The 12382-nt window shown below is 40.3% G+C and overlaps 1 protein-coding gene across 3 annotated transcripts in view; it reads left to right on the top strand.

The window, feature by feature from the left end:
* Positions 1 to 10522, top strand: part of rad54l (RAD54 like) — a 40822-nt gene extending 30300 nt beyond the window's left edge. For 2 of the 3 annotated variants that reach the window (XM_072574498.1, XM_072574500.1), the window contains 3 exons: positions 2536 to 2715; positions 2876 to 3039; positions 9722 to 10522. In XM_072574498.1, coding sequence (XP_072430599.1) covers positions 2536 to 2715; positions 2876 to 3039; positions 9722 to 9923 — 546 coding nt within the window. In that variant the 3' untranslated portion in view covers positions 9924 to 10522. The remainder of the gene's footprint in view (positions 1 to 2535; positions 2716 to 2875; positions 3040 to 9721) is intronic. The other variant, XM_072574499.1, reaches the window with a different exon arrangement.
* The last annotated feature ends 1860 nt before the right edge of the window (positions 10523 to 12382 follow it).

The following is a 12382-nucleotide window of genomic DNA, read 5'->3' as shown; positions in this document are numbered from 1 at the left end:
TTGAAATGTTGCTATTAATGTTATGGTATTCAATCTTCTTCATTATCTAAACTGACTCTTTTATATCTAATCCAACTGCTCGCAATTCTGTTCCCACACATCATTCCAAACTGCAGGAAAAGAAGTGAGGGCAACAAATGTTACAGTAATAAGTTAGAAATATTTATAGCTTTTTGTTTATATTTTCATGGGATCTGAACATCAGTTGGCAAAGCCAGCATTTATTTCCCATCTCTAATTGCCCTTGAGAATTTGCTGGTGAAGGCTTTCCTTGCACTGTTGCAGTTCGTGTGATGTATACCATCGGTGTGGTATGATGCGACTGAGAAGTGTGCCAAGCTATTTCAGAGGACAGTTAAAAGCCACCCACACTTTAGTGGGTCTGGAGTCACATGCAGGCCAGACTGGGCAAGGATGAGAGTGTTCCTGCCCTGCCAGTCATTCATGAATGAGATGAACTAATATGACAATCCAGTGCTTTTATGATAATTATTAATGAGACTCTTATTTTATTTCAGGCTGATTTAGATAATCAAATTTAAGTTCCCCCAGCTGCCTTTGCGGAATTTGATTTCTTGTCTCCAAACAATTACTGCTGTAACTATGCTACCATTCCACTCATTGTAGAAATGGGAGGAGAAATAAGACATGAAAATAAATACTAATAAAGGAAAAAAAAGTTGGACAGCTAGAATCTCAGTGAAGGAAAAATTTAAATATCTTGCATTTATATAGCACTTTTTCATATCCTCATGACGTCTTAATGTACTCCACAGCCATGAATTGTTTTTGAAGTTCATTTTTTAAAATATAGTCAAATATGGCACTCAATTTGTTCACTGTTAAGTTCCTCAAGCCACAAATGAGATGAATAAAAAATTAATTTTCCTTGGTTAAGGTCTAACAGTTGGACAGAAAACATGAAAACTCCCCAGTTGTTTGAATCTTTCTAGTGGATTGTTTATATCCATCACATCTCGTCTAATAGAAGACTTTTAGATTTAGATTCCCTACAGTGTGGAAACAGGCCCTTCGGCCCAACAAGTCCACACTGACCCTCCGAAGAGCAACCCACCCAGACCCATTTCCCTCTGTCTAATGCACCTAAAACTCTGAGCAATTTAGCATGGCCAATTCACCTGACCTGCACATCTTTGAACTGTGGGAGGAAACCGGAGCACCTAGAGGAAACCCACACAGACACGGAGAGAATGTGCAAACTACACACAGACAGTTGCCCGAGGCTGGAATTGAACCTGGGACCCTGGTGCTGTGAGGCAGCAGTGCTAATCACTGAGCCACCGTGCCACCCCTCGGCATTTCTGACAATGTAGTTAAGTACGTGGAATACACAACACAGAAAGGGAGCATTAGCTCCAACCATTCCATGCCATAGTTCATATTCCAATTATTCTTCCTTCCATTGTTCACCATCTAACTTTAACAATATAATCCTCTCTCTGTTTCTCTCTCATATGCTTAGCTGGTTTCCCCTTAAATTCAGCATCTGTGTTGTGAAGTTCCATATTTTCACCACCTTTGAGTAAAAATATTTCTTCTGAATTTCCTCTTGAATTTCTTGATGATTGTCTTATGTTGAAGGCAATGGAAGTCCTGTCTGTATGTCCTCTACCACAACCTTTCATAATTGTAAACCTCTATATTCGGTAACTCCTCAGCTTTTTATCACCTTTTCCTACAGGTATAATTTTGGATTTTTAGTGGTGTTCCTGTGATTGGTTTTTGCACCCTCTCTGCCCCCACATCCACTTCATAGTTTAATGTAACTGAAACATTATCCAGGTTATATGCTCAGATTGTGGGTTTGAAACCCCAAAGTTCTGAATCAGGCAGGCAAGAATGCTAACACTGCCAGAAAAGTGAAGCAGGGAGGAAGACTAAAATGGAGAAGGAGTAACTACACTAAGAAATGGAGCAGAGAAACTTTTTTCCTAACTCTCTACCAATACATGAGGGGATACAAGATACTGTCAATATTTTTGTACACCCTTTCGACAAAACGTTAGACCTACTTTACTATTGCTTTTTTGAATTAAATTTCCTGTAACTGGAGGGGAAGGAAATTGTCAAGTAGCTAGCTGTTGGAAATCTTGATTTCCAGTAGTCATTTCTTTTTTTTCTTTTGGTTAGCAGTATGTGTGAAGATTAGAAAGCTCAGTGAAACCATCGTGACAAATTAAGCTTAGTATTAAAATTAGTGATATCTGCTCCCATTATTTGCACATGGTGTTGTCGTCATTACCTTCTTTCAACTGGGTTTCTCCCTGTTGGGAGAGATCACTTGTGCTTTTTTGTGACTTGTGATCATTAGAACCTAATAACGTAAAAATTACAGTCAAACCTTTTGACTGTTAACAATGATTGCACAGAAGATTTTCTCATCTTCTTTTCAAAATAACTCCAAGTAAAATGTGCACATATTCCAGCTGATAATACTTATATTATAAAATTGAATCATAAATTTTCATTTTTGGTATTAGCTCTACAGAGGTTTTGTTTAAAATTTTCTTATAGAATCCTGAGTTTATCTTCATGCTGAGTAGCAAAGCTGGTGGCTGTGGCTTGAATCTGATTGGTGCAAATCGGTTAGTCATGTTTGATCCAGACTGGAATCCAGCTAATGACGAACAAGCGATGGCTCGTATATGGCGAGATGGACAGAAGAAAATTTGCTACATCTACAGGCTTTTGTCGGTAAGATTCTGCACTTTAGGTATTGTTCACAAAATGATACATGATCCTAAAATTTTGCATTAGAGGTTGTGATATGTTGAAGAATTATGTAAGTAGACTTGATCTATCAAACTGGATGAAACGTGATAACTTATCACAATCATGTCTTGTGATATTTCAGACCGGGACAATTGAGGAGAAGATCTTCCAGCGGCAGACTCATAAAAAAGCTCTGAGTAGCTGTGTAGTGGATGAGGAGCAAGATGTGGAACGACACTTCTCCCTTGGAGAACTTAAGGAGCTCTTTACTCTAAATGAGACCACAGCCAGTGACACGCATGATAGGTAACTATTAAACATGACATTGGCAGCAGCTATTTTCAAATCTAATTTAAAATGTAATGACTATAGGATTTGAAATGTGGTAGTGTATTGATTTGATATTGAATCTGCTGTTCTAATGTTTGAGGCCTATGAGGAGTAAGTATAGGTGACACAGATCTTCCAATAGAAAAGGTATGACCTATCCAAAAAGGTACTTAGCTAAATTAATTGCACCGAGATAACAGGAAAGATGAGCATTGAGGGGAAAATGTAAAGCACCTCAATGGAAATTTCACTATACTTATATTTCTGGATGTAAGTTTGCTTGCTGAACTGGAAGGTTCATTTTCAGACATTTCGTCACCATACTAGTAAAATCATTAGTGAGTCTCCAGTGAAGCATTGGTGGTTTGGCCTGCTTTCTATTTGTGTTTAGGGTTCCTTGGGTTGGTGATGCCATTTCCTGTTCCTTTTCTCAGAGGTTGGTAAATGGGGTTCAAGTCGATGTGTTTGTTGAGAGTTCCAGTTGGAATACCATGCTTCTAAGAATTCTCGTGTGTGTCTCTTTTTGGCTTGTCCTAGGATGGATGTGTTGTCCCAGTCAAAGTGGTGTTCTTCCTCACCTGTATATAAAAATACTAGTGATATCTTGTTGTTCCTCGATGTTCATGTATCCTAGTGGCTAGTTTTCTGCCTGTTTGTCCAATGTCGTGTTTGTTACAGTTCTTGCATGGTATTTTGTAAATGACATTCATTTTGCTTGTTGGCTGTATATGGTCGTTTAAGTTCTTTAGCTGCTGCTTTAGTGTGTTGGTGGGTTTATGGACTACCATGATGCCAAGAGGTCTGAGTAGTCCCGCAGTCATTTCTGAGATGTCTTTGTTGTAGGGGAGAGTGGCTAGGATTTCTGGGCATATTTTGCCTGCTTGTTTAGGTTTGTTGCTGAGAAATCGACAGACTGTGTTCGTTGGGTCCCTGTTCTTTTTGAATACACTGGATAGGTGGTTTTCTGTTCTTCGTAGTTCCTCTGTGCTGCTATGTGTGGTTGCTCATTGAAATAATGTTCTAATGCAGCTTCGTTTGTGGGTGTGGGGATGATCACCTCTGTAGTTCAGTATTTGGTCTGTATGTGTTGTTTTCCTGTCAATGCTGGTTTGAAGTTCCATTGGCTGTTCGCTCTCCTGTGACATCTAGGAATGGCAGTTTGTTGTTGTTTTCCTCTTCCTTTGTGAATTTTATGTGAGGAAGGGTATTATTGATTGTCTTGAAGATTTCCTCTAATTTGTTTTGTTTAGTGATGACAAAGGTGTCATCCATGTAGCTGGGGGAGCTACAAACTAGTGTCTACAGGAAAACAACACGTACAGTCCAAATACTGAACTACAGAAGCAATCATCCGAATACCCACAAAGGAAGCTGCATTAGAACAGTATTTCTACGAGTTACCGTACATTGCAGCACAGAGGAACTACGAAGAGCAGAAGAAAACCACCTATCCAGTGTATTCAAAAAGAACAGGGACCCAATGAACACAGTCCTTTGATTTCTCAGCAACAAACTCAAACAAGCAGACAAAACACGTCCAGAAACCCTAGCTACTCTCCCCTACATCAGCAACATCTCGGAAATGACTGCCAGACTACTCGGACCTCTTGGCATTATGGTAGTCTACAAACCCACCAACACACTAAAACAGCAGCTAATGAACTGGAAAGACCCTATACAGACAACTAGCAAAACTAATGTCATTTATAAAATACCTTGCAAGAACTGTGACAAACAGACAGAAAATTAGCCACCAGGATACATGAACATCAACTAGCCACAAAAAGACATGACTCACTATCACTAGTATCCTTACATACAGATGAGGAAGGACACCTCTTTGACTGGGACAAAGCATCCATCCTAGGACAAGCCAAACGGACACGCACAAGAATTCCTAGAAGCACAGTGTTCCAACCGGAACTCTGTCAACAAATATGTCAATTTGGATCCCATTTACCACTCGCTGAGAAAAAGAACAGGAAATGACATCACCAATCCAAGGAACCCCAGAACATGTAAATAGAAAGTGGGCCATAACATCAGTGCTTCAATGGAGGTTCATTGGTGATGTTATCTAGAATGGTGACAACGTCTGAAAATGAACCTTGCAGCACAGCGAGCAAACTTACATCCAGAGCCACGACCTGAGCTACAAATCTTCGCCAAACTCACTAACTTGTATTTCTTTCCTTAGCACGTCTCTACCACTCCTTTTTTTTATAACTCAAAGACAATTGTCAAGCATCCTAGTTCCTAGAGAGTTGTATTCGCATCCCAAAATGAACGTACTGTTTTCCCTTCCTTGACTATGAGAAATGACATATCATCAATCTTGAGATCCTCTGAGGTGTTCATTTGAGATCCGCAATCATAATCTGAATTTGCAGCAGTGAGGTCATAGCATTTGGTGGAGTGATATTCGCTCCTTGTCAGATGTGGGAGTTTTAAGAGAGTTTGAGGGTTGTTGTGGATTATATCTGCAATAAATGCTGTTGGTTGCGAATCTTATCAGATCAAATGAATCAGTTGGAGAGACAGTTAGAAGCAATGAGGAATTTGCAACAGCAACACTATGTGATGGATGACAGTTATAGGAAGGGGGGAAAGTCTCAGATACAGTCACATAGATGGGTTAACCCCAGGAAAGGTAAAAGAGATAGGCAGCTAGTGCAGTAGCCTCCTGTGGCTATACCCATTTCAAATAAGTATGCTGTTTTGGAAAATGTAGGGGGTGATGGATTCTCAGGGGAATGTAGCATGAACAGCCAAGACTGGCTCAAATACAATGAGGGGTACGTTGCGTTCCAAGAGATGAATTGTGTTAGGGGATTCTGTAGTCCGAGGTACAGACACATTTCTATTGCCAGCAGCGAAAAATCAGAATGGTGTGCTGATTCCCTGGTGCCAGGATCAAGGATGTCTCAGAGAGGTTGCAGAATGTTCTCAAGGGGGAGAGGGGCCAGCAAGAGGTCATTGTCCACATTGGAATCAATGACATAGGAAGGGAAAATGTTGAGATTCTGAAGGAAGATTACAGAGAGTTAGGCAGGAATTTAAAAAGGAAATCCTCGAGAGTAGTAATGTCTAGATTACTCCCGGTGCTATGAGCTAGTGAGGGCAGGAATAGGAGGATAGAGCAGATGAATGCATGGCTGAGGAGCTGGTGTATGGGAGAAGGATTCACATTTTTGGATCATTGGAATCTCTTTTGGGGTAGAAGTGACCTGTAAAGAAGGATGGATTGCACCTTAATTGGAAGGGGAAATTTGCTAGAGCTGTTTGGGAAGATTTAAACTAGTAAGGTGGGGGGTGGGACCTAGGGAGATAGTGAGGAAAGAGATCAATCTGAAACTGATACAGTTGAGAACAAAAGTGAGTCAAACAGTCAGGGCAGGCAGGGACAAGGTAGGACTAATAAATTAAACTGCATTTATTTCAATGCAAGGAGCCTACCAGGGAAGGCAGATGAACTCAGGACATGGTTAAGAACATCGGACTGGGATATCATAGCAATTACAGAAACATGGCTCAGGGATGGGTAGGACTGGCAGCTTAATGTTCCAGGACAACAAATGCTACAGAAAGGGAGGCAAGAGAGGAAGGGGAGCAGCGTTTTTGTTAAGGGATAGCATAACAGCCGTGCTGAGGGAGGATATTCCTGGAAATACATCCAGGGAAAGTATTTGGGTGGAACTGAGAAATAAGAAAGGCATGATCACCTTATTAGGATTGTATTATAGACCCCCTAATAGTCAGAGGGAAATTGAGAAACAAACTTGTAAGGAGATCTCAGTTATCGTAACGATAATAGGGTGGTTATGGTAGGGGATTTTAACTTTCCAAACACCGACTGGGACTGCTATAGTGTTAAAGGTTTAGATGGAGAGGAATTTATTAAGCGCGTACAAGACAATTTACTGTTTTAGTATGTGGATGTACCTACTAGAGAAGATGCAAAACTTGACCTACACTTGGGAAATAAGGCAGGGCAGGTGACTGAGGTGTCAGTGGGGGAGCACTTTGGGGCCAGCGACCATAATTCTATTAGATTTAAAATAGTGATGGAAAAGGATAGACCAGATCAAAAGTTGAAGTTCTAAATTGGAGAAAGGCCAATTTTGACGATATTAGGTAAGAACTTTCGAAAGCTGATTGGAGGCAGATGTTCGCAGGTAAAGGGACGGCTGGAAAATGGGAAGCCTTCAGAAATGAGATAACAAGAATCCAGAGAAAGTATATTCCTGTCAGGGTGAAAGGGAAGGCTGGTAGGTATAGGGAATGCTGGATGACTAAAGAAATTGAGGGTTTGGTTAAGAAAAAGAAGGAAGCATATGTCAGGTATAGACAGGAGAGATTGAGTGAATCCTTAGAAGAAAGTAGGAGTATACTTAAGAGGGAAATCAGGAGGGCAAAACAGGGACAGGAGATAGCTTTGGCAAATAGAATTAAGGAGAATCCAAAGGATTTTTAGAAATATTTTAAGGACAAAAGGGTAACTAAGTAGAGAATAGGACCCGTCAAAGATCAGCAAGGCGGCCTGTGTGTGGAGACGCTGGAGATGGGGCAGATACTAAATGAGCATTTTTCATCAGTATTTACTGTGGAAAAGGATATGGGAGATAAAGAAAATAGCGACATAGATGTGACACCTTGCAAAATGCCCATATTAAGAGGAGTAAGTGCTGGATGTCTTGAAACACATAAAGGTGTATAAATCCCCAGGATCTGATCAGATGTACTCTAGAACTCTGTGGGAAGCTAGAGAAGTGATTGCTAGGTCTCTTGCTGAGATATTTGTATCATTGATAGTCACAGGTGAGGTGCTGGAAGACTGGAGGTTGGCAAACGTGGTGTCCCTGTTTAAGAAGGGTAGTAAGGAGAAGTCAGGGAACTATAGACCAGTGAGCCTGATGTCGGTGATGGGCATGTTGTTGGAGGGAATCCTGAGGGACAGGATATACATGTATTTGGAAAGGCAAGGACTGATTAGGGGTAGTTACCATGGCTTTGTGAGTGGGAAATCATGCCTCACAAACTTGACTGAGTTTTTTTGAAGAAGTAACAGAGGATTGATGAGGGCAGAACAGTAGATGTGATTTATATGGACTTCAGTAAGGTGTTCGACAAGGTTCCCCATGGGAGACTGGTTAGAAAGGTTAGATCTCACGGAATAAAGGGAGAACTAGCAATTTGGATACAGAACTGGCTCAAAGGTAGAAGACAGAGGGTGATGGTGGAGGATTGTTTTTCAGACTGGAAGCCTGTGACCAGTGGAGTGCCACAGGGATCAGTGCTGGGTCCACTACCTTTTGTCACTTACATAAATGATTTGGATGCGAGCATAAGGGGTACAGTTAGTAAGTTTGCCGATAACCCCAAAATTGGCGATGTAGTGGACAGCAAAGAAAGTCACCTCAGATTACAACGGGATCTTGACCAGATGGGCCAATGGGCTGAGAAGTGGCAGATGGAGTTTAATTCATATAAATGCTTCTGAGAGAGAACTATCAAATATGCAAGCATTTACAAAGCTATTGCAGTTTATAAATTAAGATAATAATAGAACATTACCCTGAATTGGAGAATGACTGACAAGGCACAGTTCATCCTTTGTCAGCTATCCTTAATTCTCCATTTAATTTTAATGTCTTAGGTTAATGTCATTTTGGGAAAGCAAATCTTAGCAGGACTTATACACTTAATGGTTCGGTCCTAGGGAGTGTTGCTGAACAAAAGAGACCTTGGAGTGCAGGTTCACAGGTCCTTCAAAGTGGAGTCACAGGTAGATAGGATAGTGAAGTAGGTATTTGGTATGCTTTCTTTTATTAGTCCGAGTATTGAGTACAGGAGTTGGGAGGTTATGTTGTGGCTGTACAGGACATTGGTTAGGCCAGTGTTGGAATATTGCGAGCAATTCTGGTCTCCTTCCTATCGGAAAGATGTTGTGAAACTTGAAAGGGTTTATAAAAGATTTACAAGGATGTTGCCAGGGTTGGAGGATTTGAGCTATAGGGAGAGGCTGAACAGGCTGGCGCTGTTTTCCCTGGAGCGTCGCAGGCTGAGGGGTGACCTTATAGAGGTTTATAAAGTTATGAGGGGCATGGATAGGATAAATAGACAAAGTCTTTTTCATGGGGTGGGGTGTCCGGAACGAGAGGGCATAGATTTAGGGTGAGAGGGCAAAGATATAAAAGAGACCTAAGAGGCAACTTTTTCACGCAGAGGATGGTATGCGTATGGAACGAGCTGCCAGAGGAAGTGGTGGAGGCTGGTACAATTGCAACATTGAAAAGGCATTTGGATGGGTATATGAATACGAAGGGTTTGGAGGGATATGAGCTGGATCCTGGCAGGTGGGACTAGATTGAGTTGGGATATCTGGTTGGCATGGACAGGTTGGACCAAAGGGTCTGTTTCCATGCTGTACATCTCTATGACTCTATGACATTAACCTAAGACATTAAAATTAAATGGAGAATTAAGGATAGCTGACAAAGGATGAACTGTGCCTTGTCAGTCATTCTCCAATTCAGGGTAATGTTCTATTATTATCTTAATTTATAAACTGCAATAGCTTTGTAAATGCTTGCATATTTGATAGTTCTCTCTCAGAAGCTCACCATAATGTGACTAACAGCCTGTATCTGTTCTAAAGGTTAAAATGTCGCCGTTGTGTAAATGGACACCAGGTGCGTCGTCCTCCTGAGGGCTCAGACTGTACATCCGATCTTTCTCAGTGGAATCACTGTGCAGATAAACGTGGACTACGAGACATGGTCCTTCAGTCTGCTTGGGATGCTGCCATTTCCTTTGTGTTTCATCATCACTCGCATGAGCAACAGCATGGAGTTATATAAGATGGACAATTTCAGGTACAAATTGTAGTGAAAAATGACTTCTTGTTAACCAATGGCATGTGAAATGAATTTCATGTCAGCCCAGTCTGCTTGAATACAGATTTGACTGTGCTGTGCTTTCAGTGGAGCCCATGGAATTTGAACGAGCATCAGCAGGTTCCTTGGTCTACCTTCACTTCAACCTATAATTGTAAATTGAAGCGCCACTGCCTTGTGTATGTGGTTAAAATATTCACTCTTGGAAATGCTCTTGGACATTGTTAATTTTCATTTGAAATACTACTGAGACTTCTCCCCCCTAATAGAACATGAAGGACTGGACATCATATTACACAGAGGAGATATACAATCTATTGTGAATAGAGAAGTGTTTTCCTGAACTGTTTTTGTAAATATTGTTTAAGGCATTGTTACGTTTGATCTACAGAGGAAATCAATGGCACTAAAGTGTGGATATAGTATTTTCAGTTTCCTTTTGAGAAAATTGATTTGACAATTAAGTCAGTTTGAGTATCTAATACAATCTTTCTTGACTGTCACCTTTGCCCTTACAAAGCCAGTTTATATTATTTCCAGTGTGTTACTGAGAAACATTGGTCTCTGGAAAATGTACATTATCATTGTATTAAATATTTTCTTCATTTTGTTTTAATGAAATTGTAGTTTTTCATTATTTTTGTTTGACTTAAAGCACTATGGAGTGAACCTTCCCATTCTTTGGAGACAGGCAGAGAGACAGGAGTAGTGGTAATGTCTGGCTAAGTCTTCAGGTGATCAGTTTTCTGTCTTTCTGCACCTCATATGCTTCCTTAACCACCTACTTTATCTACCTGTCCTAGTCCTTCCAAGGATCTATGGACATGCACACCAAGGTCCCTTTGACACACTGGAAAAACAATGTGAACTCTGTTGCCTTGTTAGTCCTCCTAAAATACATCACCTCACACATTGTTAAATTCTTTATGCCACTGCTCAGAACAATATACACAGGCTGTAGTGTAAGGATCTCCTTGCTATTTACACCAGAAATGTCTCATCTGTGAACATACCGATCATATCCTCTACATTCATGTCTTCTCTTGTCATAATAAGCATCCTCCCTGGTTAACTGTAGAACAGAGCACTGCAAATTCTCCTTCACCCTATTTTAATTGCTGAGACTGCAAGATATGTATTATTACCAATGAAATCAGAGACGTCCAAAGCACAAGGCAGAAAGTTTCCTTAATTCAAAAGAAAGGTAGATTTGTGTAAAGGTTTAAATTCTTGAGCATCTGAAAAACTGATTGTCAAAAGAGTATTAAAGTCCATACACTAAGGCCCCACTCATCTCTCCTATGAGAATTATTACAGGGTAAATGATATTAAGGTGATCAGTACAAACAACATAAAGAACAGCTAAAAAATGCCCTACAACTTCTACATTGCAGATCACCTCTCTTGGGGAAATATTGCAAATGGCCAATACATGGAGGCCAGTTGTAAAATTTAGCTCAGAAAGTTAAGGACCATTTGTGCCAAACACACACGTTCAAAATATCCAAAGTTGATGCAGCTGCAGAAACTCCCTCAAGCACAAAAGAATTAGTGTGAACTGCCAGTTCCATGGACATCCTTGCAGTCTCCTCAGTCATGAGGACCCACAAAAGATGATCAAAGATTTTTCTCTCATTATTAATGACCCAGCCTTTTGTATAGAGGGCACAACTTTGAAATTTGAAGATGATATAAAACTTGGTATTATGAACTATGAGGAGAATGGTGATAAACTTCAGAAAGACTCGGACAGGATGTTTGAACAGGTAGACATAGTGTAAATGTATGTTGGTGACGAGTTGTGTGAAGTAAGAGAGTTTGGTAGGAAGAATGAAGAAAAGCAATGTAATATAAAGGATACAATTCCAAAGTGGGCATTGGAACAGCGATCTATGAATATATTCTTTAGAACAAAGTGGAAAACCCCTAAGTAAAGAATGAACTGCCCTTAATGGGACACTGTAGCAAAAAAAACACTACAAAGAAAATATACCAAACTGAAATAATTTTGCTGGGGCTAGATCTGTGAGTGTATGTACACAAGTTATTGATGGTGCCAGGGCAGTTTGAGAATTTGGTTAAACAGACGTAAATGATCCTGAGCTTAATAAATAAAGGTACAGAGGATAAAAGTGAATTATGAACCACTTTATAAAACATATGTTGCTTAAATCTAAGCAACATATTTAAGAAAGGACATAAGGACTTTAGGAAGGATACAAAAAAGATTTACAAGAATGGCTCCAGGGCTAAGAAAGTTCAGTTACAATGATAGGCTGGAGAAGCTGAAGTTGTTTTCCCGAGGGAACAGAAAACAGATTTGATAGAGGTATTCTTGAGGGTCTGGATAGAGAGAAACTAATCCCATTAGTACAAGAGCCAAAAGCCTGAGAGGACAAATTTGAAGTGATTGGGGGAATAAA

The sequence above is a fragment of the Chiloscyllium punctatum genome, chromosome 7, assembly GCF_047496795.1.
Source record: "Chiloscyllium punctatum isolate Juve2018m chromosome 7, sChiPun1.3, whole genome shotgun sequence".
In the NCBI taxonomy this organism is placed as follows: domain Eukaryota; kingdom Metazoa; phylum Chordata; class Chondrichthyes; order Orectolobiformes; family Hemiscylliidae; genus Chiloscyllium; species Chiloscyllium punctatum.
Note: the sequence above shows the minus strand (reverse complement) of the source record. Positions and strands in the feature narration are given on the sequence as shown.